The 26,708-nt window shown below is 45.5% G+C and overlaps 1 protein-coding gene across 3 annotated transcripts in view; it reads right to left on the bottom strand.

The window, feature by feature from the left end:
* cad.L (carbamoyl-phosphate synthetase 2, aspartate transcarbamylase, and dihydroorotase L homeolog) overlaps positions 1-26,708 on the bottom strand; it is a 32,726-nt gene continuing 6,018 nt past the window's right edge. Inside the window, exons 4-44 of one of the 3 annotated variants that reach the window (XM_041563686.1) lie at positions 26,273-26,415; positions 25,125-25,266; positions 24,834-25,005; positions 24,562-24,747; positions 18,241-18,353; positions 17,554-17,702; positions 17,173-17,304; positions 16,641-16,874; positions 16,043-16,264; positions 15,680-15,868; positions 15,480-15,604; positions 15,138-15,271; positions 14,918-15,030; positions 14,567-14,817; positions 14,241-14,487; positions 13,840-13,938; positions 13,299-13,523; positions 12,696-12,878; positions 12,395-12,613; positions 11,394-11,561; positions 11,134-11,316; positions 10,730-10,834; positions 10,383-10,628; positions 10,186-10,267; positions 9,768-9,934; positions 9,472-9,636; positions 8,774-8,905; positions 8,454-8,655; positions 8,167-8,357; positions 7,816-7,956; positions 7,546-7,641; positions 7,310-7,454; positions 5,056-5,103; positions 4,150-4,316; positions 3,838-3,912; positions 2,649-2,861; positions 2,259-2,384; positions 1,884-2,039; positions 1,664-1,765; positions 1,417-1,511; positions 1-1,161 (exon numbers count right to left, since the gene is read on the bottom strand). In XM_041563686.1, the coding sequence (XP_041419620.1) occupies positions 1,059-1,161; positions 1,417-1,511; positions 1,664-1,765; positions 1,884-2,039; positions 2,259-2,384; positions 2,649-2,861; positions 3,838-3,912; positions 4,150-4,316; positions 5,056-5,103; positions 7,310-7,454; positions 7,546-7,641; positions 7,816-7,956; positions 8,167-8,357; positions 8,454-8,655; positions 8,774-8,905; positions 9,472-9,636; positions 9,768-9,934; positions 10,186-10,267; positions 10,383-10,628; positions 10,730-10,834; positions 11,134-11,316; positions 11,394-11,561; positions 12,395-12,613; positions 12,696-12,878; positions 13,299-13,523; positions 13,840-13,938; positions 14,241-14,487; positions 14,567-14,817; positions 14,918-15,030; positions 15,138-15,271; positions 15,480-15,604; positions 15,680-15,868; positions 16,043-16,264; positions 16,641-16,874; positions 17,173-17,304; positions 17,554-17,702; positions 18,241-18,353; positions 24,562-24,747; positions 24,834-25,005; positions 25,125-25,266; positions 26,273-26,415 (6,386 nt within the window). In that variant the 3' untranslated portion in view covers positions 1-1,058. The remainder of the gene's footprint in view (positions 1,162-1,416; positions 1,512-1,663; positions 1,766-1,883; positions 2,040-2,258; positions 2,385-2,648; positions 2,862-3,837; positions 3,913-4,149; positions 4,317-5,055; positions 5,104-7,309; positions 7,455-7,545; positions 7,642-7,815; positions 7,957-8,166; positions 8,358-8,453; positions 8,656-8,773; positions 8,906-9,471; positions 9,637-9,767; positions 9,935-10,185; positions 10,268-10,382; positions 10,629-10,729; positions 10,835-11,133; positions 11,317-11,393; positions 11,562-12,394; positions 12,614-12,695; positions 12,879-13,298; positions 13,524-13,839; positions 13,939-14,240; positions 14,488-14,566; positions 14,818-14,917; positions 15,031-15,137; positions 15,272-15,479; positions 15,605-15,679; positions 15,869-16,042; positions 16,265-16,640; positions 16,875-17,172; positions 17,305-17,553; positions 17,703-18,240; positions 18,354-24,561; positions 24,748-24,833; positions 25,006-25,124; positions 25,267-26,272; positions 26,416-26,708) is intronic. The other 2 variants (XM_018262173.2, XM_018262174.2) reach the window with 2 other exon arrangements.

The following is a 26,708-nucleotide window of genomic DNA, read 5'->3' as shown; positions in this document are numbered from 1 at the left end:
TTTCATCATTTATTGAACATTTTATTGAGAAACAGAACAAACTGTTGCAATTCACTTTCATTCACCGTAACAATATAAAACCCATCGACCCAGCACCCCCATCATCGTTTCTTCATCCTGTTTCCCGATCACTGCAGCAAGCTAAACTGAAGCTTCGGTCACAAGAGCATCTAAAGTCTTGAGTCCCTAAAACACTGGCAGTTACGTAGCAGCTACTCCTGCAACACAGAAATCCCCAAGCCCTCGGACTTGTGTGTATCCCGCACCAGGAATCATTTTTCAGCACATACGCTAAAAGCAGCAAAAGGTTAGTAGCAAGAAAGTTCTCTTCTTGGCCCCACCAAGTATGATAGCCAGTTCTACACAATAGCAAGTCCATTTGAAAGCTCTTCATGCGCGAGTCATGTACAGGTCGGAAATTAGGCTTGTATAGCCCTAAACGCTCATGGAAACTATGCCGGTACCTGGCAAAGCACAAGTGGAAATTGCGGCTCTTACTAAGAGTGATGCCCAATACACTGTACAATCTATTGGTTTCTCTGGCTGTAACCTACGGAATCAAACTGGAGTGGTTAATAGGACGTAGGCCTAGAGGTGCTGCTCTTCCACAGACCTGCTGGATAGAGACCAATAACACTAGGCTGCATGGAATGTATCTACAAGCTGATTCAGAGATTAATATGAGCAGCATCTCTCCAGGATTAGTGGAGTTAACAGAGCCCATATGCACTTGTGCTTTACTGCTCGGTGGGTATTTGAAGGGAAATGTTTGGATCATACATGGTAGATCTGAGCAACTTATTCTATCATTATTACTGCAGATGGCCTTTCAGCTAAAGTGATACCAACATTAACCCTGAGGTTAAGCAGCACCCTGCAGACACTTACAGATACGGTCACGTTAATACTGAGACTGGATTTATTGCTTCCCCTTCAGGATCACTGGACAGTCACCAGACTAATTAGTTTAGGTCCTCTTTCAGTTTCTCATGTTGTTGCTATTGCTCAGCATTTGGAGGTTGAGGGGCCAGACCTATAGTTGGTGGAGATGAAGGCAACTAGTATTTTCCCAAAACTGTTGCTAAGAGAGCCATGCGGATATACATGCCGTTCTCAGCCTGGCGGAAGTAAGCTGCCCGGGGGTCGGAATCCACTTCAAAACTGTAAATCAGAAAGATCATGTGAATTAAAGAAATAAGATGAATAGAGAGCAAAAATCACCAGACAGAATCAGTGAACTGGAAGCAACAGTCTAAATGTTTGAATATTGCTAGCTCAACTGGGTCAAGTAGTGAGAAGGTAGTTAAGATATTCTTGGGAAATGAGTCTGGAAGACTAAATGGAACTGGGTAACTGTAGAGATGTGGTTTTGGTGCACAACCCCCCAAGCATTATCTTAATGAAAAAACGTCCTACCTGATCTCGTTCACACGAGGCATCGGATGCATTACCACCATCCTCTTCTTGGCTCTGGTCATGATGTGTGGGGTCAGGATAAATTGGCCAAAACACTGTGGGGGGAAAAAAACCATAACAGTTCACAAAAGCAACCTGGATTGTCAAGCAATAAGGCAAGTGGCAGTCATCTGATCACCAGCTTAGGAGGACTAGGAGTTTTAGTTTAGTGACATCTAAAGTGCCACAGCTGGGAAAGAGGACTCACAGCATTGTACTCGTCGGAAGAATTAAATCTCTCCTTCTGTATTCGGGTCATATACAGCACATCTGTATCCGGCAGAGCTTCTTCAATGCTCTCAAACTCTTCCTGAGGAAAGAAAATGGCCAACAAAGGTTAGTGATCACAACACATACGCTTATTGTGCCAGGAACTAAAAGCCCTTGCCAGAAAGGTATCCCTGATGTGTTACATAGAAGCTTCTCACCTGCTTAATGCCTTTGGAGGCTACAAAGTGTATGATGTTGGAGGGCATACGAAGGCTGCGGGGAGTCACGTATCTCAAAGTCACGCGGTACTGCGTTAGAAGGCAGGCGAGGGAGTGAACTGTCCTGCCATGTTTCAAATCGCCGACCATTGTTATCTAGTCACAAGAGAAAGAAGCAATAGCTCGAGTCATTGTCTCACAACACTACAAGCCCCTAAACCTCATTCAGTCGATCAATCAGAAAACAAATTTGCTCCCATTGGTGGTGTGTCTGCACCGATGAAAAAACTAGCACCAGGATGATGTGAATGCAGATTGATGGGCAGCAGGCTTTACTTTATATAGGTGAATGTAGTCAACATTAGCGACACTTACTATCATTCCATTGACTGTGCCCAGCTCTTCACGGATTGTGAAAATGTCCAGTAGTGCCTGTGTGGGGTGCTCGCCCACTCCATCCCCAGCATTTATCACAGGCTTCCGACAGTGCTTGGCAGCAAGCTGAGGAGTACAAGAAACACAAATGTGGACCATAGGGAACATGGTATCATAGAACTCTAGGATGGATGTCAGCTGAGCTTGCTAGTGTTCTATTCATCAGTCTTAGACAATCTCTAGCCAGCAAGTTACTATAACCGACAATTACGGTATCAATGCAATGATTCAAATCTATAATTAATTGAGCCCAAAGGAAAACAGCTTTACAATTGCCTTCCTTGCGCCTGACTGGGAAAGCACATGTAGCAGCCGCAGCAGACTTCTTACCTCCACAGCTCCAGGCTCTGGGTGTCTCACCACAAGGACATCGGAATAGCAGCTCATTGTCTGAACAGAGTCAATGAGTGATTCTCCTTTTTGAGAAGAGGAGGTTGTCTCACAGAAACTGAGCACAGAGCCCCCAAGACGTTGCATCGCTGCAGCAAAGGAGCTGCTTGTACGTGTGCTGGCCTCAAAAAACATGGAGGCCATCACCTTGCCCTGGAGGAGGAAAGATTGATGCTTATGTTAAATGTACAAGAGGGTCGGAACAGAAAGCTGAAGGAAGTGGTTAAACTGGAAAAGTACAACTTGGCTTAATTTATAATGGAATAGTATATCCACACCCCAGAGCACCTTGTTTGTTATTGAGATCCAAAAACCTATTAACAAGTGTGTCACAAACAGACTCCCCTGTTCAGCAGGGCAATGGCACAGAAGTGTCCAGGATTTTTTAAGCACTTTTGGCTTCCCACCTGCAATGCTACTCTACCCAAGCAGCAGCATATTATTATTGGGCAGGTAATTAAGAGTTTTACACTCCAACTCCTTTCCCTGCTCTGTCTAACTGCACCTTGTACTGCACAAGTGCAAATGCACTGGTCTGGAGAGCTGCATGGATTATTCAGCATGGTGAATAAATGGATCAGTTCTGTCAAGCCTTAACATTGTATTAGCTCAGCCTTTCATGTATTTAGATTATACTGAAATGCTTAAAAACATCCTAAATAAAGCTACAGGGTTGGGATGGAAGTCAGATGCCATCTATATCCTGTTCAGCAGGCACAGATTAGAGACACTGGCTTCTCAACACACTTCTACCACATACATCATGCTGTCCATTTCAAATAACCAACAAATAGTCCAGGAAAGGTCCTCTATTTCGTATCAGTGTCCAGCTTCTCTGAAGATGATCTGACTGTCTAGTACTCTAGACATTTTGGCCTCAGATTTGGCAGGTAGACATTAGAATTCTAGTACCTGCCTGCCTCTAATCAGGACCATATCAGAACTCAATGCTGCCCTTCCCCTCACTAGAAGAAATGCATTTCTAGATGTTGCACATTGCCACATGATGCAAACTTCTCACCACCTCAGATTGTCATTAGAATTTCTCTTATACAGTATATGGTGCTTTTCATGTTTTTCCAAATGTCTATTTGAGTTGAGTTTCAGTGATCTCACTAGCCCATCTTACCTTCAGCATATCTAGGTTTCTCTCCTTCTGAACCAATATGCGCAGCGTGTGTGCCACGTTAAACAGGTGGGACATCTGCAACAGGACAGAGAGTATGTTTTTCATTACATCGTAAGAGGCAGTTAGAGAGGAGGCCTCCAGAGAATACTCCTTAAATAATAATTACAACTAAAGATGAACAGCAAACAGAAACCAGCCAAAGATCTGCAAGTAAAATGTCACTCAAATAAATACACTTATAGTATCAGGTATAGTTTCAATATTTCCTTCAAAGCTCTCTCATAGCAATAGTCTCTTCCACCAAAACCTCACCTGGTCTTTGCTGAACTGCTTAACCGTCAGGATGTGCTGGCCAATCAGTGGGTGCAACAGGGGTGAGGTCTGCACATGAGGGACACTTTGCATGGACGTACTCTGGGGGGACATAATTCTAGGAATAGGAGGAGGGTGGGAATAGCCATCCTGGATGGGCACCAGCTCTAAAATTAGAAGGAGAAAAATGTATTCAAATACAGTGGCAAACACTCGCTGGCCTTTTCTATACATCACACACAGCTGATGAACCTACCATCAACATTCACCCCATGGCTTAAATATCCCCAAAGCAAACCTGGCTGAATCTATATCTCCCTTTAACTACCAGCTATGTTATCTTAGAAAAGCCGCACCCAAATCAAGAACACTCTTATGGGCAATAATATAGTGCCCCGTCTTGCACAAAGCAAAGAGAAGAATGATAGACAGTTGGGTATGAGTGTAGATTCAGACACTGTGTAGCCTTGTAATAGACCTCCGTCTCAACGAATGCCTTCTGTGTTTTTGACTCTTCAGAAGGCCAGGAAATCTGAATCAAAGGCTTAAGCGAGTGAATGTGAAAAAGACTAGAGAGCAAGATGCGCTAATGCAACATTAAGATTAAGGCCCAATTAGCATGACTAGACTGCCCACACTAGTACCTAAGTACAAACATCATGTCTGTGCACCCCAATATACACTGGAGTAAGTCAGCCTGTACCAGAAAAGAAGAAGGAATTGAAATAAGCATGGAATGGAATGAGTTTCTGATGGAATGAGCTGCACAAAGCGTAACCTAGGACACCCACAGCCAGCCACCCTGCAGTCCAACACTACAAGTTCTCTCCCTATATAAATGAATTGGATGAGATAATTCTTTCTTCCACACTCGGCACAATGAATGCAGGTAGGAATTATAATAACCTGGCTCCACGGATCTCTTGGGTGCCTTCTCTTTCTGCTCCTCTGCTGCTGGCACAGAGACAAAGTGTGCAAACTGGTGAGTGAAGAAATACCACCTGGAACTCACGTTTCTCCTGTTAAACTCAAGTATACAACATGGAGGACACAATACCTTCCTATCAGGCTTTGCACACACATAAATACACGACTGTGTACTCATATGCCACACACTCATCCACAGCTTTCAACACAACACACTATAGGGAGCACATCTGACCTAAACACATGATTGTGTTATATGGAGGAAATTCTCACTCTTTCAATCTAGAGTCACATGGTAGTTGTAAAAAAAAAACAAAAACAAAAAAACAACTCCTTTATGCTACAGGGCTTACATAGACAGACATGTCTCCAGACTAGGCACACTCACTCAAAAGCATATCTTTAAAGCCAAAGCATCACAACTGCACCTCCACTTTTAACACTGTGCTCCCCGCACCTCTCATGATGTCACAAGGCGAGTGTTGATGTTGATGTGGAAATGCCCAATTGCTATGGAAGCAGATCAACATGCATGGACCTCACAAACACGGTTGTATTTCTCCTGCTCTACAGCACCAACGCCACAATGCAAAGATGCCAGCATAGAACCAGCAGTCCATAGAAAGAACCACATGGTAAATGGTGTTTGAGTGACGACACTTTCACCTCATCCACCAACTGGCAATACCAGTAGCCTGTACTGTGCCATGTCCAAGCAAACACCAGAGAAACCTCTAGAGCTGCACAGAGGAGAGGCCAAGAAGTTCGGGTAACTGGCAGAACCAGTGTAGCACAGAACTGTACCTGAGTCCAGGAATTGTTCTGGGGGTTCAGAGGGGGTGGTTTCTTTAAAAACAGACATGTTACACTTTTAGCTACTCGCTACCATTAATGCCCTAATTCTGACAGAGCTTAGCAGGTTCTGAGCCCCGGCCAAATCGATTGTATGAATGACAGGATATGGAAATGATACAGCCCAGCAATGCTTAATGGCACCCACTGGCATCACCGAGTGTTTGCCTAGACAAGTGCTATGGGTAATATCACCAGCAAGCATGGCCCAGATCTCCTCACTTTCTGCAAGAATCAATAATTAAAAGATTATATTCTAGTGAACTTGAATGGCTTTCAGAGAATGCAGATAAATTGCAGATAGATCAGATCTACTAGCAAGTGGCGCCCAGCTTGACTGTACCAGGATGAATGTGTGTGCATTGCTACCGGGGAGGACTCCAGCTTTCTTTTTTTATATCTACAATTACAAAGCATGTCTTCATTGATATCTGCCATCGTCAGGGACATGAAGACAATGAGCACTTATTCCTGTTCCCTAATTTGCAGAAATTGAAGTAAGACTCCTCGAATCCAGGAGCGTAGGACCTGGGGTTTAAACACCCAGGTCATTGGCCAAAAAGTGTGAGCACGATATCTGGATGAAGGCTTATGGCTGTCTTTTAAAAAGAACTAATAAATAACAATATAATGGATTATCATTAGAAAAGCGGGGTTTCCCTCTAAGATTTAGAATATGCCAAATGCCTTATAATAACATAGGTTGAACTTGGACTTGTTAATTTTTGTGAATGAAGCACTTATTCCTGGCTGTAATACTTATTCTCAGTGCCAACGTCCTGCTCCCTCCTGATCACTAGCCTCAAACAGACCACTGATTTGGAGTCTCAGGCTGTACGTAAACCTGCTGCCTGCTACAAGCCATTACATCTTGCCAGTACTTGATCGGTTCTGTGATTGAGCATTTGCCATACAGCAACAAGAAAAGAAATATCAGAAAATTTAGAAGATACAGGAATGATCTGTGTGCCGAGTAAAGGGTACAGGTGACCCAGTTTGTAGGGTTGGGTAACCAGGGTCTAACTACATCTCTGCACTCTACTTACAGGAGGCACTTGCAGCTGGAATATCTTGGGTAACACCACTAGGCAAGATGGCATGCTGCCAGAACAAACTGCAGAGGAGCCCAACAGAACACCCTTTCCCCATTTTGTTGCCCCAGGCACATCAGTCAGTGACGTACCCACTATAGTGCGATTTAAGGTGCTCCAAAGCAAAAAGGATGGATCCATGATTCTCTCACAAGGAATTACGGAAAAGAACACAAAGTGATTGGTTAGAATATCTGTTTGTTGGCACAACCTGCTAAGCTAGTTTGTTCTACTGCTGCTCCTGAGTGACCCCTTACTCTATACCCACAATAAGCCAAACTCAGCCTCACCAGGTAACCCAGGATCTGAAGCACGATGCACCCGAGGAGGCAAGTAGAAGCGCCCATCTGCCGACTGAACAGGTCTGCGGGGGCTTGGTGCTCGACTGCGAATGGTCTCACTTTGTACTGTAACATGGCGGTGCCGCTCTGGGGTCTGAAGGGGAAATCTTTTGTTTATTAGTCTGATCAAAGGCAGAAAGGAATTGGCAGTGCAAATGGTTTGGTAACTGCAGTAAGCAACATACCTTGGGTATCTCTTTATTGACCATGGGGTGAGATTGGGCAACAACGGGTGGGGTCCATTTCCTGACATCCTGTCCATATCCTGCAGGTACCAACACCTTAAAAATACAAAACAGAAAAAGGTCACCCATAGGGACCCTGATCTCAGTTCTGTAATTTCTCTTACAATGAACCCTTGGTTCCACTTAGAGCCCATATATCTGAACAGCATTTACTACTGCAAAGCACTGCATTAACCATGTGCATCGAGAGTTGACCAGCTGCTCACGTACCTGGCCATCAATGTAGGCCACCTCCCCACGCAGCACAACTCGACGCACGGCTCCTTTCACCTTCATTCCAGCAAAGGGGGTCCACCTGGACCTGGTAAACTGCATGTGGGATGGGATTACCCACTCTTGCTCCAAGTCCACCTAGAGAGGGAGGAGAGCATTAATTTACGGCAGGAAGAAAAGCTGGGAAAGAAGGGTGTGAAAGAAAAAGTGAGGATTGAGAGGTGACAGAAGAAAAGGTTGTTAAAGGAATAGACTGAAGGTTAAAAAGAAAAAAGACAGAGGAGATAAAATATCTGAGCCAGAACATATTAGAAACAAGGCAACCTGGCAGAGGCCAGACCCACTCACCTCTACATAAGTGTTCTCCTGCACAGGCAAGGAGAAGATCTTGCGGGGGTTGTCATACAGACGCTTAATGATGTCATCAATGGTCAGACGTCCCTCACTGACTGCTGTGAGGAGCAGAGGCAACATGGTCTCCAAGCCTGGATACCCAGGGGGTGGGTTTGGGCCATCCTTTTCCTCCACAGAGTGAGGGGCTGTGTGAAAGAAGAGGACAATGAAGTTGAAGGTCACTGCCCATCACAGCAAAGTTTTCTGCCCTTTTCCCCTCCTTAATTTGCCCTGGTCCCTACCGTGGTCAGTGGCAAAACAGTCTATAATATCCAAGTTTTCCCACAGAGATTCTAGGTCCTCTCGAGTCCCCAGCATGGGGCGTACTTGCCCCCGTGCCTCTCCTATTTTCTCCAAGTCATTGAGGCACAGGAAAAGGTGATGTGGGGCCACCTCACATGTTACTTTGATTCCCTTCTGCTTGGCGGCTTTAATAATTAGGATCTTCAAAAAAAAAAAAAAACAAGATGGTCAGAGACATAAATTGGCCCAAGCAACCCATAAGCCTATTATCCCCATACACCCCCTGCAATGGTCCAACCACCCCCATAACGGAACTTACCTCCTCTTTCTTTGCTACGTGGCAAATGTGAACAGGACGCTGGTACAGTTGGGCCACCATGAGAATCGCAGCCACGGTCTGTTTCTCTGCATGTGCCACAATGGGCAGGTGAGCCGGCCACTTCTCAAAGTGCTGCAAATGGAGGAGAGTGTGAGACGGGGCTGGCATGCACAGATTTACTGGTAATGGGTGATTTACTGGTACAGGGCACGTCCAGACTCTCCCATGTAATAAGCCTCCAGCCACACACATGCTGTATCATGACTCCCAGGCAATAGCCAAGGTCTGGCATAGCACCAGTTGTACACACAAAACTCACAGCCAACACACTACTCCTAGCAGCACATCATGTCCCCCAATGTGGAGGCTCCAGCACAGCGCTATATACCCTGCCCACATCAAAGCAAATCAGTTTGGTGTGTATCACATACAAAGTATCTCTTGGTTAAATCTGACCCTTTAATTAAATTACATTAAAACGAGAGAACGCTCACTAATCACACATACACTGCTACAACCAACCGTTGGCAGAGCAGTAAGTAGTTAGAGGATACTGAAAGTTACAAGTATCCATTCTGCTTCAGTATGTCACAATGTTGATTCCTACAGATAAAAACTTGCTGTGGATAAACACATAATTATATTCTTTTGCTCTTGTTTCGATTTGCTATACCCTGCCCACAAGTCTGAAAACTGACCTCCATCCACACAGAAACATTGTCCATCTTAAGCTGAGAGTAGGTGTCATTCAGATACATCTTAAGGCCAGCAGCTGAGCTGGCAATTGGAGAAAGAGAAGCGGCATTCTCTGAGGAAGCACCAAGGAAAAGGGCAAAGTCACAGCGGGCACCAGCCTCCGCCAGCTGTAGAGAAAAACCACTGTCAGTGTAAGATCAAAGTACAGAGGAAGCAGAATGTGGTTTGTCATGATGGACATGGATTTAACACAGGTCATATTTTAGCATCAACATATTAACACACATAGAAATCTGACCTTCTGTGCCAGAGAGAAGGAACTGGCATCAGTGATGGCTGGATTGGTGTTCGGCATGGCACATACAAGGGTGACTCCACCAGCCAGTGCAGCCGCTGTGCCAGAAGAAAAGTCCTCTTTATGAGTGGCTCCAGGTTCCCGTAGGTGCACATGGATATCAATGAGGCCTGAGCAGGCAAGAGACATGGAATAGACATTGCTGAGGCCAGAAGCAACACTAAAGTATCATAGAGCATAGACTTATCATAAGACAAGGATTCAGCACCCCCTTACTGAGAATACGCCACACAAGAAGTGATTGTATTGGCAGATACATTAGATACTTTCAAGAAAGGGTCAGATGCTTTATTTTAGCAAAATAAAACATACTGAATAGTTTTCTATCCCAAAAGCCCTCTGTACAGAAGATCATCCTCACCCGGCAGCCTGATAAACTTCTGTGAGGTCATACAATCAACGTGAGTCTTAACAGGGGGCGACCGTCCAATCTGCCGCAGAGCCTGAGAATGAGGAACATGTGGTTTAATAAATGGGACACCAGAGCGGAAACAGAACACAAACCAATCAAGGAGGAGTCATCAGACTTCTCTAAGCCCCCTTGGCCAAACCTCTCACCTCCACAAAGAGTTTGGTACACTTAATATCGATGATGAGGGGCACGGAATAGTCTACAGCCAATCGGCGGGCACGATACCCACGGGTAACAAAGGAGGAAAGTCGGCGACCCCCAGAATTCCGCATGGACAGGTTAATGACCAAATCAAAGTGATTCTCTGACAAATGGTCCATGATGCTCCCCTGCTTCTCCCGTAGGGGCCCATCATTCTCGCTCTCCTCAAAGGGCCAGTCCATTGCCTTTACCTGCAGATAAAAAGACAGGGTCAGCCTTGCACATGCACCCAGGTGGTCTCCTGCGTTGGCAGAGGGATCTCTCTTCAGAAATAAGACAGGAATCAGATTACCTTGATGCCATGCTCGGTGTAGAAGTCAGCAGTTCCCAGGCTGGCATACAGATTGTACCCAAGGCTTTCCATGGCTCGCACAGTGGGCAGGAGCTCGCTCTTGTTCTGCAGGGCAGAGAAATGACTATAGACTGGAAAGGTCACACAGACAGGTGTCACTATGATTGCCCATAAGTGCCTCCCCTCGGATCTACCCAGTAGTGTTCATGTTTGATGGAAACCAGTTAGAGAACAGGAAAATACAATGATTTTGTATGCCAAGGTGGCTGCTGTAAGACCAGGCCATTCCCATGGAGATGGCACCATCGATCCCTGGGGAGGAAACCCTGGCCTGCAGAAACAGCAGAGCTGATTATATATTATATCTGGGTCTCACAAAGTCTCACTGGTGTCCTGCCTCTCACCTTATAGCTCCCAATAGTCAGCAGGATGTTCTTCTGTGGGATTTTGAACCCAGTACTTAGCATGGCTTTTAGATAAGCCTCATATCGGTTCTCTCCAAAGCAGGCCACCTCCCCTGTGCTGGTCATCTCCACCCCCAGGACCACGTCTGCTCCAGCCAAGCGTGAGAACGAGAACTGTGGAACCTGACAAGAGACGCCATTGATTAGGTGAGTATGGGTTAACATGGCTGGTTGAAAGAAAAGCCTCAATTTCCACTTACCTTAACCCCTACAATGCCAGTACCAGTCATCAGACCAACAGGTTCAACCTCTTCTCCCATAATGACTTGCGTTGCCAGAGCTACTAGATCAACCCCCAGAGTCTTAGACACAAAGGGAAAGGAGCGAGACACACGAACGTTGCACTCAATCACTTTCAGCTGGTCATCCTGCGCAGACAGACAGAGAGAGAGATTGGCTCCAAACGGTGCCATGCTTAATGGCCACACTTAAGGCCCATTGTACCTGTCTTTTTATACATTGTCGGGATCTGTGTGGATTTGATCATTGGACTGTTGCATTGCAACTGCATTATTCTACGGAGCTGCTGGAATCTTTCAGAGCTGTACTAGTCAATTGTCCGAACGGACACCCAGCTTTCTCCTACTTGTGCCCAATTACCACCTCATTAACATCATGTGTCAGTAATTTCTCAATGAAGAGCCTATATAAGCCTGCCTTCACAACAGTTGCTTCATCATTAAAGCTCTCCAGCTTGATCCATCCTCCTGTTTTTCTGAACTCCTATGTGTCCCTGTCTGGTTCCTGTTCTGTTCCCATCCTTAACCCAATTCCACTGGATCTCCTGGTTTTGAACTCTAGCCTGTTTCCTGGACTCAATTTGCCTGCTGACTGCCCATACTTTAGCCTGTCTTTTGGCCTCTGTCTGCCTTCCCCTTGCCCTGAACCCCAGCCTGTTCCTGGACTCTAACTCAACCACTGGCCTGTATATGAACTTCTCTCTCGTTTTTTGCACCTTAAGCAGTTTGTCATTTTTCTGTCTATATATTTAATCATTGCTATTGCCTTATCAAGGCTTCTGGTCTTAATATAATCATTAACAGCCAGTTATCCAGTGCACTTCTCAAGTCTGACACTAGTGAACCTAAGAAAGGAAAATAATGGGAGCGAATAGTCTGCTACAATAGGGTATGGTGGGACAGTACCACAGAACATCCCTACTCCTGATCAATCATTGCCCCTCACCCCATATATAAAATACCTTAGCAATGAGTTGCAGGTTGAAGGGCCCGGTGACTTGGAGCTCCAGCCCCACAGCGTGGACAATGGCTTTAATCCTTTCCAAGGTTTTGGGGGTGATATCCTGAGCCGGGGTCACCAGTGTTGCATCCCCAGAGTGTACCCCTGCATTCTCCACATGTTCCGAAATAGCCACGGCAACCACAACTCCATCACAGGCCACGGCATCCACATCAATTTCCTACCAAAGGAGAGCAAAGACAGGTCATCCAACAGTAGGACTCAACATGGAGGTGGACCCAACCTGCACCTAGTTCCCTCACCTTGGCCTCCTGGATGAATTTAGAGATGACCACAGGATGCTCCTTGGATACAGCCACGGCATTGCTAAGCACCTTCTCCATGTCTTCATCTGAATAAGCCACATTCATAGCGGCTCCGCTCAGCACATAGGATGGACGCACAACACAGGGGAAGCCGACAGTGTTGCAGAACTGAACGGCTGACTGGGGAAGCAAAGATCTGTCATTGTAACCGTCACACACCAAAATGAAAGAGCAACTTGTACGAATATTGATTGGCTGGAGCCGTGCTATTAAATGCAGCAGAGCTATTACCCAGCTTGCCTTTCTTTAATAATGCCAATTAGCACCATATACACTTTTTGTTCCAGCAGTTCCTATATCACTGATTTATACTATACTGATAGGTTGTCCCCTCCCTGGCATCCTTCTGCCCTTCCACTCCCCAACATTCACGTTTCTATATCTGCCGAATGCTCAAAGCTCCCTATTTCTAACTGCCTCATTACAATGTGACATGACAGAGCTGATCCATATCTCAATTTACAGTTTTGACCCAGTTCCACTGCAGTCTCCTCTGTTCCCTTTATATACAGCACCCAACATGGCAAGAAAGTCAGGTACCTCCGTGTCAGACAGCTCTTTCCACTGCGGCTGACTAATACCAATTGTGTCCAAAAGGCGAGAAAACTTAAATCTGTTCTCAGCGGAGTCAATGTCCTCAGGAGAGGTGCCCAGTACCCGGCACTGCTGGCGATGTAGGGACATGGCCATGTTATTGGGTAGCTGGCCGCCCATGGACAGTATGATTCCCTCTGGGTTCTCAAGCTCATAGATATCCATCACCACCTAAGGACAGAGGAGAATGAGGGGCTTCAGGTATCTCCAACAGAAATAACCAGATTTACCCCATGGTGCACAACGAGGGCAAAATGGAAAGTTTGATGTAGAGGGCTCATCACTTGCATACCCCTTGAGCATAAAAGAAAGAGACTCAAGGGAAAGTGCACATGACGGAGCACGGAAATAATGAAGTACTATGCATGAAACTCACCAGCTATTTCACCAGTGTAAATATAAGTTATTGGACGCAGATAGCTTCTATTCCAAGCCAAGACCCACACCGTGCAAACACAGTCCCCTTCCCTGGGCTCTGAGCACTTACCTCAAACGAGATCTCATCAAAATACAGGCGGTCACACATGTCGTAGTCTGTGCTGACAGTCTCGGGATTGTAATTCACCATGATGGTCTTAAATCCCATCTGCACAGAGAGAAGAGCGACAATGGCTTGTTGTGATATAACTAGACCAGGGATCCTGGGTAATGGTGCCCCCCAAGACTAAACCGGAAGAGCTTTTACTAGATTAATCCATTCTCATGCTGTTGGCCTGGCTATGTATAGACCCCTGCAGGGATTTTTTTCCCCAGTTTATAGAGCAGGGGTAAAATAATGATGGTGCAATAACAGGTATATGAACAAAGCCTGTGGTTGTACATAGAGGGGAATGTGCCAAAACAACAAGATTAACAACCCCCCCCCCCCATTTCCAACACTGGATTCACCTTGCGCAGCTCCTGGATGCAGCCCACTGCACACCAATCAAACTCCACGCTGCTACCTATTCGGTAAACACCAGAGCCAATGACCATAACATGCGGCTCATGAAAGGTCAAATCATGCTCAATGCCATTGTAGGTCAGATAAAGGTAATTGGTCTGAGCCGGCCACTCCGCTGCTACCGTGTCGATCTGCTTCACTACAGGCAAAATCTGCAGATCCTGCCTCATCTTCCGGACTGCCAGCTCCGTGCTAGGGACAGAGGGGATAGTTAGTGGGGAATGTAGAATAGCAATGCAAGGAGATGGGAAGAAGGAGTCCAGGCTGGTACCTTTGCACGGCCAGTGCAATCTGCTTATCGGAGAAGCCCAGCTGTTTGGCTCGGAGAAGGACCTCACGGGGCATCAAGGTCTCATCCTGGTGATAAGACTCCAGTGTGGCCAAGTGATCAGTAATGTTCTTCATCTTATGGAGGAACCACTTGTCAATCCTGGTCAACTTATAGAGGCGCTCGATGGTGTAACCAACTCTCAGGGCTGCGGCCAGCACGAAGATTCGCTTATCTGTTGGTGTCTCCAGTTCCTGTATAAGAGTGTGACATGAGGGTGATGGGGTGCGTGCAACACAGACTATGATATTCTTGACCCAATAACAGGTCACTCCTTAGCAATGTGCCACTTACCTCATCAGATGCAGATCTGATGCAGTGATCGAAGCCCACACAGTTCTCATCGACCATGCGCAGAGCTTTCTGGAAGGCTTCTTCAAAGCTCCTACCAACAGACATGACCTCGCCTAGAAAAGCAGGGCATGGTTTAACCGTGGCTCCTCCAGCAAAGCATATATATTAGATATATTAACTCCTCCTTATTCTCAGGGAGACAATCCACATATTGACCTACCCACACTCTTCATGGAGCTTCCAATCTTGGTACTGACTCGCGAGAACTTGCTCAGGTCCCAGCGTGGAACCTTCACCACACAGTAATCCAGGCTGGGCTCAAAGTTAGCCGTGGTGGAGTTGGTTACAGAGTTCCTGAGCAAACAAAGGGGCAAACAAAAGAAGTGAGTGTGACCTGTAGGGACCCAAACATGGGGGGGTCTCAATGGACAAGACAAATGAGTGGACAGATGTCTCCTCTCTGAAGGGACAAGGAAGGAAAAGGCAAAACAGAACATAAATGTGCTAAGAGCCCATAATATACATGGGCACAAGCAGCCAGAAGAACCAGAGAGCAGTGTACCTGAGAACTGGCAGTGGAATTCCCAGTGCCAGCTTGGCAGCCACATACGCCAGGGGGTAACCGGTTGCTTTACTCGCCAGGGCTGAGCTACGAGACAGTCTTGCGTTGACCTCAATAATATAATACTGGGGAAAAGAAGGAAAGCCTAATCTGTCACTGTCCTTTGAGAGTTGAGTTCCAGCACATTAGCTGCCACTTACCTGCTCAGATTCTGGATTTAAGGCGTACTGTATGTTGCACTCGCCCACAATGCCGAGGTGCTGGATAACCTTAATGGCCGTGTTGCGCAGCATGTTGTACTCTCGATCGTTCAGCGTCTGGCTGGGAGCTACCACGATGGATTCTCCAGTGTGAATGCCAAGGGGATCCACGTTCTCCATGTTGCAAACCTGACAAAAGAAGAGCAGGAGTATTCAGCTGTACCTTACCCAATGTACACCCAACACTTCATGATGAAGAACTGGCCTGCACATCAGCAGGTGGGCCCACCCCAGCGCTCCTATGGATGGGGACATAACCCCACACCTTGGCACTATCCAGTGAGTAGAGTGGGGCATTCTCACCGTTACACAGTTATCATAGGCGTCCCGCACGACTTCATACTCAATCTCCTTCCAGCCCTTCAGGGATTTATCCACCAGGACCTGCGTTGTGTGTGCGAAGGCCTGGCAGACCAGGGCAGCCAGCTCTTCCTTGTTATTGGCAAATCCAGATCCTAGCCCACCCAGTGCATAAGCTGACCGGACCAAAACTGGATACCCGAGACGTTCTGCAGCAGCCTGGGCCTGGAGACACAATTGGATTATTAAGTAGAATGTTCAGCAATAGCAAGGTGCTCATGGAACAGCAGGAAAGGTGTGTGGGGGTTAAACAGCTTTTAATTTCCATCTCAGGGACCCAGAGGTTTCCCAGTCGTGTTGCAGGCAGGTGCTTCATACAGACACATTCATATAAAGAACAAGCACGTCTTGCACCTTCCTCATCGCTGATGCCCCATGTTACTTTATTGTTTGCCTCTTGTGAGTGACCCCCAGAAGCTACATGTGCAACACTGTACTAATCTCACAGCAGTAACACTAGGTGAGCAGAGAGTTCCAGTTATGCCTGTGCCTCCCTCCCATCATACAGACACATTCCCAGGGGCCCACAGTGATCTCTTACCTGCTCCAAGGAGAAAGCCGCCTCACTGGGGGCCACGTGTTCTCCAATCTCCTCCATCTTCTCCACAAACACTTTGCGATCTTCTGTCATTTCAATGGATTTCACAGGGGTCCCCAGAACACGCACATGGTACTTTTCTAGGACCCCCTGCTTGGTCAGCTCCACCCCACAATTCAATGCAGTCTGACCCCCAAACGTCAGGAGTATTCCATCTGGCCGCTCATTCTTTATCACCTGGAAAACACATCAGACTGTTCATGTTCCATCCTACGTGTGCCCATCCCAATGTTTTCCCCTACAAGGCTCCGTGTTTCTATGGTTACTATGGGAATGCCCACAGGCTTTATGCCCGAGACCAGTGTATTCATGGGAGCCCTGTGTCCATCCCAGGTACAAGCCCATAGCCAACATTTACCCCCCGCACCCGGCTGTGATTATCACGATGCTCAGCCATTTACTTAACACCCTAGAGAAACAAATCCTCCGCACTGGAGACAGAAAATGAGGAGGGAGACAGAGGACACACACTTACCTGAGTGACATATTCAGGGGTGATTGGCAGGAAATAAACCTTGTCGGCCAGGCCTTTTGATGTCTGTACTGTGGCAATGTTGGGGTTAATCAGGACTGTCTGGATGTTCTCTTCCTTCAGTGCTTTAATGGCCTGTAAGGGGCAAAGGAATGTAACTTGTGTGCCCACCTCCTATGGAACATGCCCCTCCCACTGCAGAGTGACAGACAGCAGGGAGTTATGGGACACGGCGCTTGCCCCTCCCACTGCAGGGTGACAGACAGCAGGGAGTTATGGGACACGGCGCTTGCCCCTCCCACTGCAGGGACACATCCAGCCTCTCAGAAATAATAAAGGCAAAAGGAACAGGGAAGTAACATTTTACCCGAGAGGAAACTGTACCTGAGAGCCAGAGTAGTCGAACTCCCCGGCCTGGCCTATCGAGAGCCCCCCTGAGCCCAGGATCAGCACTTTTTGCGGACGAGAGGCCTCCAAGTCTGTGACACCGGGGGAGTCTTTGTACGTGAGCAGCTCAGTCAGTCGCTGTTTTACTGGGGAGGAAACACAGGGACGGAGGTAAATCCCTAAATCAGAAACATTCAAAAGGGCCCGACAGTCCCTCCAGCAGTCTATTCAATAAAGAGAGGGAGGGACTCAGACACCCAAGTTACAGTGTATATCACCTGTCCTGATGGTATTGCCCAGGGGCAGCACTCGGGTTCTTATGGTTCATCAGCTCCAGCCCAGTTACCCCCTCCCTGACAACATCCAATAGACTTTGGACCTTCCCAAAACACCCAGTGATCACCCGACAGCCCCAGGACAGTTCCGGTTGGGGAGACCTTGGCATCAGCCTGTCGTTGAATTGGAGACACTTTCTAATGGAACATTCCCATAGTGCGGCTCATGTCTGGCTTTTACACCTGCCGTGTTGTCTCCTACAGAGTGTAAGCTCCATGGGGCAGCATCCTCATCCCACATGTGCCTTGAATTTCATGCTGGTAATAACCCCCCCCGTGTTTTGTACTACGCTCCATACCCTGGTGCCACTCTATAGACACAAACAGTACTGACAGCCACACAACTCACCTGACTTCTCTCCCGAATTCCCGGCCTTTATGTCTCTCACAGTCTCCAGAAATACATCAAATAGACACACCAGGTCCATGGGCCCAGCACTGTGCTCCGGGTGGAACTGCACACTGGGGAGGAAGAACAGGTCAATACTGGGGGTCTTCTACATTCCCTGCTGTACTTACTGTCAGTGTGTAGGGGTATGTACCTTTAAGGGAATCAGAAGAAACTGCTGGCGCACAAGGCATAAGGCTGCAGGACTAACACTTGCACTTTTATTAATCAGATGAAAAAGTTATAAAGTAGCAAAGTAATCCTACTAAAGAAAGGGGAATGTCTGTCTGGTGTGAGAAATAAATAGATTTCTAATTTTATTCCTAAGCAGAAGAACATCAGCCTCTTTCTTTCTCCTGACAATTTCCTTGACTACTTGCTGGTCAGACTGGTGGGAAACTGACCAGCAGGTGGCGCTGTTGTAACAAAATTCATTCATATTAACAGTACATGTATCCCTTAATATCTTGGAGAAAAAAAAAAAAAAAAATCTAAATGACAAAAGTACTTCAAATAGAACCCTCATCGATTTTACATTCACTTATTTTAAAGGTTTACTTATCCTTTAAGCCTAGGTCTCTAAAGGGGACAAGGTGGCCACTACTAGGGATGCACTGAATACAGGATTCGGTTTCGGCCTTTTTCAGCAGGATTTGAATCCTTCTGCCTGGCCAAACCGAATCCTAATTTGCATATACAAATTTAGGGCAGGGAGGGAAATCGTATGACTTTTTGTCACAAAACAAAAAATGTTTTCCCCTTCCCACCCCTAATTTGAATATGCAAATTAGGATTCGGTTCGGTATTTGCCCGAATCTTTCGCAAAGGATTCGGGGGTTCGGCTGAATCCAAAATAGTGGATTTGTTGCATCCCTAGCCACTACCCCTCTAATGACACTTTCCCATGTAGGAACTGTGGGTATTGTAATGGCATCATCCCGGCAATATGGTAACCCACACACAGCAGCGCTCCAAACATATGTGACAGTTGTGAGGTGGTGTATTGTATTAAATGCCCATTTAGTCTGGTATACGTAGGCCAAACCAGCTATAATAATGAGGCTGAACCAGAACAAATGCACAATATGAAATTATAAGCCGCCCTCTACACCATTGAACCCCTAGAGCAGTGATCCCCAACCAGTAGCTCGTGAGTAACATGTTGCTCCCCAACCCCTTGGATGTTGCTCCCAGTGGCCTCAAACCAGTTGATTATTTTTGAATTCCTGGTTAAGAGACAAGTTTTGTATAAAAAACAGTTGTTCTGCCAAACAGAGGCTCCTGTAGCTGCCAGTCCATATAGAGGCCACCAAACAGCCAATCACAGCCCTTATTTGACATCCCCATGGACTTTTTTATGCTTGTGTTGCTCCCCAATTCTTTTTTACGTTTAAATGTGGCACACAAGTAAAAAAGGTTGGGGACCCCTGCCCTGAGCTAATAAAGAAAAAGACAGGGGTCAGACAAACACAGGGCCAGCGGGCCGCACAATTTTGGAAAAAGTGACAGTTAAAACAAGTCCAGGACAAGAAGCGTTTGCTTCTCCAGAGAGAATGTTTCTGGATTATGTTACTTCATGGCCTTAAAGGGATACTGTCATGGGAAAAAAAAGTTTTCAAAATGAATCAGTTAATAGTGCTGCTCCAGCAGAATTCTGCACTGAAATCCATTTCTCAAAAGAGCAAACAGATTTTTTTATATTCAATTTTGAAATCGGACATGGGGCTAGACATTTTGTCAATTTCCCAGCTGCCCCTGGTCATGTGACTTGTGCCTGCACTTTAGGAGAGAAATGCTTTCTGGCAGGCTGCTGTTTTTCCTTCTCAATGTAACTGAAGGAGTCTCAGTGGGACCTGGATTTTACTATTGAGTGTTGTTCTTAGATCTACCAGGCAGCTGTTATCTTGTGTTAGGGAGCTGCTATCTGGTTACCTTCCCATTGTTCTGTTGTTAGGCTGCTGGGGGGGAAAAGGGAGGGAGTGATATCAGTCCAACTTGCAGTATAGCAGTAAAGTGTGATTGAAGTTTATCAGAGCACAAGTCACATGACTGGGGGCAGCTGGGAAATTGACAATATGTCTAGCCCCATGTCAGATTTCAAAATTGAATATAAAAAAATCAGTTTGCTCTTTTAAGAAATGGATTTCAGTGCAGAATTCTGCTGGAGCAGCACTATTAACTGATGTGTTTTGAAAAAATTGTTGTTTTTTTCCCATGACAGTATCCCTTTAATGAGGAATAGAATTTATTTTGCTTTTTAGAAATAACTTTGTTCTATGTGCTAATTATTGTTCTATGTGCTAATTATTCCTCCCCTTCTTCTACAGATGAGATAACGACATAATTACACCCGGGACAGACCATTCCCCTTTCTTTAGTGGGTCACTTTACTACTTTGTCACTTTTTCATCTGATACTTTTTCGTATAAATGTAACAGGTTGTGGCCTGGCTATTTTGTATCTATTTTATTATTATTTTCTGACAGGTACAATTTACTCTCACTCTACACAGACTTTTGTTAGTGATTTAACCCCAATGCCATTTCAATTCTTCCACATTGGACTCTTTTTGCGTTGGATTTTGCTTTTTGTCATTGGGGGGTGGGTTGTTTCATGAATCAATACTTTTAATTGGTCGCCCTTTATATACTGTCTGCACAATGGTTTCTGTATGTTTCATAAAGGACTTGACCCAGAAATGTTGCACTTGTGCATTAATAAAGTGTTAGTCCTGCAACCAGATACCTTGTGTGTCAGCACTTTCTTCTCATTCACTACAGGTTACTGAATCCTCTTACACTGACCCCCGGGGTACTCAGCAGAGGGTGTACGTAAGCTTCATCTACTCAAGCCCTTTAATGGAATCAATATGGCACCTCCCTCCTCCCATATGTATAAATACAAATATACAGAGAAGGAATGTTCTGGGCACACAATAAGATATACCCTCATACTGTACTGTCTAAGGGAATCAATATGGCACCTCCTCCTCCCATATGTATAAATACAAATATACAGAGAAGGAATGTTCTGGGCACACAATAAGCTATACCCTCATACTGTACTGTCTAAGGGAATCAATATGGCACCTCCTCCTCCCATATGTATAAATACAAATATACAGAGAAGGAATGTTCTGGGCACACAATAAGCTATACCCTCATACTGTACTGTCTAAGGGAATCAATATGGCACCTCCTCCTCCCATATGTATAAATACAAATATACAGAGAAGGAATGTTCTGGGCACACAATAAGCTATACCCTCATACTGTACTGTCTAAGGGAATCAATATGGCACCTCCTCCCATATGTATAAATACAAATATACAGAGAAGGAATGTTCTGGGCACACAATAAGCTATACCCTCATACTGTACTGTCTAAGGGAATCAATATGGCACCTCCCTCCTCCCATATGTATAAATACAAATATACAGAGAAGGAATGTTCTGGGCACACAATAAGCTATACCCTCATACTGTACTGTCTAAGGGAATCAATATGGCACCTCCTCCTCCCATATGTATAAATACAAATATACAGAGAAGGAATGTTCTGGGCACACAATAAGCTATACCCTGATACTGTACTGTCTAAGGGAATCAATATGGCACCTCCTCCTCCCATATGTATAAATACAAATATACAGAGAAGGAATGTTCTGGGCACACAATAAGCTATACCCTCATACTGTACTGTCTAAGGGAATCAATATGGCACCTCCTCCCATATGTATAATACAAATATACAGAGAAGGAATGTTCTGGGCACACAATAAGCTATACCCTCATACTGTACTGTCTAGGGAATCAATATGGCACCTCCCTCCTCCCATATGTATAAATACAAATATACAGAGAAGGAATGTTCTGGGCACACAATAAGCTATACCCTCATACTGTACTGTCTAAGGGAATCAATATGGCACCTCCTCCTCCCATATGTATAAATACAAATATACAGAGAAGGAATGTTCTGGGCACACAATAAGCTATACCCTCATACTGTACTGTCTAAGGGAATCAATATGGCACCTCCTCCCATATGTATAAATACAAAATATATAGAGAAGGAATGTTCTGGGCACACAATAAGCTATACCTTCATACTGTACTGTCTAAGGGAATCAATATGGCACCTCCTCCTCCTCCCATATGTATAAATACAAATATACAGAGAAGGAATGTTCTGGGCACACAATAAGCTATACCCTCATACTGTACTGTCTAAGGGAATCAATATGGCACCTCCTCCTCCCATATGTATAAATACAAATATACAGAGAAGGAATGTTCTGGGCACACAATAAGCTATACCCTGATACTGTACTGTCTAAGGGAATCAATATGGCACCTCCTCCTCCCATATGTATAAATACAAATATACAGAGAAGGAATGTTCTGGGCACACAATAAGCTATACCCTCATACTGTACTGTCTAAGGGAATCAATATGGCACCTCCTCCCATATGTATAAATACAAATATACAGAGAAGGAATGTTCTGGGCACACAATAAGCTATACCCTCATACTGTACTGTCTAAGGGAATCAATATGGCACCTCCCTCCTCCCATATGTATAAATACAAATATACAGAGAAGGAATGTTCTGGGCACACAATAAGCTATACCCTCATACTGTACTGTCTAAGGGAATCAATATGGCACCTCCTCCTCCCATATGTATAAATACAAATATACAGAGAAGGAATGTTCTGGGCACACAATAAGCTATACCCTCATACTGTACTGTCTAAGGGAATCAATATGGCACCTCCTCCCATATGTATAAATACAAAATATATAGAGAAGGAATGTTCTGGGCACACAATAAGCTATACCTTCATACTGTACTGTCTAAGGGAATCAATATGGCACCTCCTCCCATATGTATAAATACAAAATATATAGAGAAGGAATGTTCTGGGCACACAATAAGCTATACCTTCATACTGTACTGTCTAAGGGAATCAATATGGCACCTCCTCCTCCTCCCATATGTATAAATACAAATATACAGAGAAGGAATGTTCTGGGCACACAATAAGCTATACCCTCATACTGTACTGTCTAAGGGAATCAATATGGCACCTCCTCCTCCCATATGTATAAATACAAATATACAGAGAAGGAATGTTCTGGGCACACAATAAGCTATACCCTCATACTGTACTGTCTAAGGGAATCAATATGGCACCTCCTCCTCCCATATGTATAAATACAAATATACAGAGAAGGAATGTTCTGGGCACACAATAAGCTATACCCTCATACTGTACTGTCTAAGGGAATCAATATGGCACCTCCTCCTCCCATATGTATAAATACAAATATACAGAGAAGGAATGTTCTGGGCACACAATAAGCTATACCCTCATACTGTACTGTCTAAGGGAATCAATATGGCACCTCCTCCCATATGTATAAATACAAAATATACAGAGAAGGAATGTTCTGGGCACACAATAAGCTATACCCTCATACTGTACTGTCTAAGGGAATCAATATGGCACCTCCTCCTCCCATATGTATAAATACAAATATACAGAGAAGGAATGTTCTGGGCACACAATAAGCTATACCCTCATACAGTACTGTCTAAGGGAATCAATATGGCACCTCCTCCTCCCATATGTATAAATACAAATATACAGAGAAGGAATGTTCTGGGCACACAATAAGCTATACCCTCATACTGTACTGTCTAAGGGAATCAATATGGCACCTCCCTCCTCCCATATGTATAAATACAAATATACAGAGAAGGAATGTTCTGGGCACACAATAAGCTATACCCTCATACTGTACTGTCTAAGGGAATCAATATGGCACCTCCTCCTCCCATATGTATAAATACAAATATACAGAGAAGGAATGTTCTGGGCACACAATAAGCTATACCCTCATACTGTACTGTCTAAGGGAATCAATATGGCACCTCCTCCCATATGTATAAATACAAAATATACAGAGAAGGAATGTTCTGGGCACACAATAAGCTATACCCTCATACTGTACTGTCTAAGGGAATCAATATGGCACCTCCTCCTCCCATATGTATAAATACAAATATACAGAGAAGGAATGTTCTGGGCACACAATAAGCTAGACCCTCATACTGTACTGTCTAAGGGAATCAATATGGCACCTCCTCCTCCCATATGTATAAATATAAATATACAGAGAAGGAATGTTCTGGGCACACAATAAGCTATACCCTCATACTGTACTGTCTAAGGGAATCAATATGGCACCTCCTGCCCCAGTCCCTGCAGTACCTGAAGAAGGGTTTGGAGTCATGTATAATCCCCTCGTTTGATTGGTCGTTGGCATTAGTGAACAGAGGAGACCAGCCTTCAGGTAAGGAGTTTGGGTCCACAGCGTATCCGTGGTTCTGGGAGGTTATATAGCAGCGCTGAGAGCCCTCGTGTATACACGGCTGGTTGTGCCCACGATTCCCGTACCTGGGGGCAAAGAGCCGGGGGTTAATGGCGAGACATTATCTATATACTCAGTAGTACTATATATTCAGTCTCACCCCTGCACTCACTTCATCTTGTAGGTCTTGGCTCCAATAACCAGGGAGAGGATCTGGTGGCCGAGACAGATCCCAAATACGGGTTTTGGCTTCTCCTGTGAGATGAACCCCCTGATGTTCTGCACGGATTTCTGGCAGAAAGTGGGGTCCCCGGGGCCGTTACTGAGGAACAGTCCGTCAAACTCTGAATAATATAATATATAATCAGCTCAGATTCCTCCTTTCCCATTGGTCCTTACCTCTCCTGCAGTAACTGCCCCAAAACATTCTCTTTATAACCCCCCAAACTGACACCCTCCCTACCTGCAGCGCTGATTGGATAATCCCATGGCAGCACCGTCACCTCGGCCCCCCTCTGGCACAGGCAGCGGATCTGGTTGAACTTCAGCCCACAGTCCAGGGCAGCGACCCTCACTGCACCCCCAGAATTGAACACTCGGGGCTCCTGCAGAGACACAATGTCCATTATTGTTATACACAAACCTCATCCAACCCCCCAGAAATACACCAAACCTATTATATATTATAACTTACACAAAGCAACAGATTCATATAGCAACAACATGTTCCGTAGCACTCTACAAACATTATACATCATTTCCATCAGTCCCTGCCCCAATGAGCTGACAATCTAAGGTCCCTATCACATTCCCATCAGTCCCTGCCCCAATGAGCTGACAATCTAAGGTCCCTATCACATTCCCATCAGTCCCTGTCCCAGTGAGCTTACAATCTAAGGTCCCTATCACATTCCCATCAGTCCCTGTCCCAGTGAGCTTACAATCTAAGGTCCCTATCACATTCCCATCAGTCCCTGTCCCAGTGAGCTTACAATCTAAGGTCCCTATCACATTCCCATCAGTCCCTGTCCCAGTGAGCTTACAATCTAAGGTCCCTATCACATTCCCATCAGTCCCTGCCCCAATGAGCTGACAATCTAAGGTCCCTATCAGATTCCCATCAGTCCCTGTCCCAGTGAGCTTACAATCTAAGGTCCCTATCACATTCCCATCAGTCCCTGCCCCAGTGAGTTTACAATCTAAGGTCCCGATCACATTCCCATCAGTCCCTGCCCCAGTGAGTTTACAATCTAAGGTCCCTATCATATTCCCATCAGTCCCTGTCCCAGTGAGCTTACAATCTAAGGTCCCTATCATATTCAAATCAGTCCCTGTCCCAGTGAGTTTACAATCTTCAGGTTTTATCACACAGTAATTCCAATCTCTTTAGGAGTGTGGGAGCAAATTGGTTTACTATGGGTGCCCATAGTAAACTCATGAAGACATGGAGAAAATATTCCCACTGAACTGAAGCTGGGATACAGATGCACGCACACACACACATATATACACATATATACACATATATACACATATATACACACACATATAGATGGATGGACACTGAGCACCCCCAGCAATAGGTTACCCCTCCCCCACATCACCCCTCACCTTCAGTGACACCTCCTGCACCAGGTTCCTCTTCCCGGGATCTTCATAAGGGACTTGTGTCTCGTCGGTGCCGGGGGCTATGAGCTTGCCCAGCAGGGTGCCCTTCTCTCGGATCTTCTTGGTCAGCGCCCGGGTGTCCACACCTGCCACACAGGGACCCCATTATTGTCAGGAAGTATTTCCAGTTGAGACACAATGAGAGACATGAGCAGGGTGGGACGTGTCCCTAAATATAATACATGAAATACTCGGAGTATAAGGTGATCGTCTTATTGTTCAGCACTCGCTGCTTCATTCCAAGTTAGAACTAAAGGTAAAACCTCAATTTCCCTCCCTTCCAATCGTCTCCCAGTAAATTCCTGCCGGTCTCTAATCCCCCTCCAGCCGTGCCGTACGCCCAACGCGTTTCACCAATTTCTCGGCTTCTTCAGGGGCA

Source organism: Xenopus laevis, chromosome 5L (assembly GCF_017654675.1).
Source record: "Xenopus laevis strain J_2021 chromosome 5L, Xenopus_laevis_v10.1, whole genome shotgun sequence".
Taxonomy (NCBI): domain Eukaryota; kingdom Metazoa; phylum Chordata; class Amphibia; order Anura; family Pipidae; genus Xenopus; species Xenopus laevis.
Note: the sequence above shows the minus strand (reverse complement) of the source record. Positions and strands in the feature narration are given on the sequence as shown.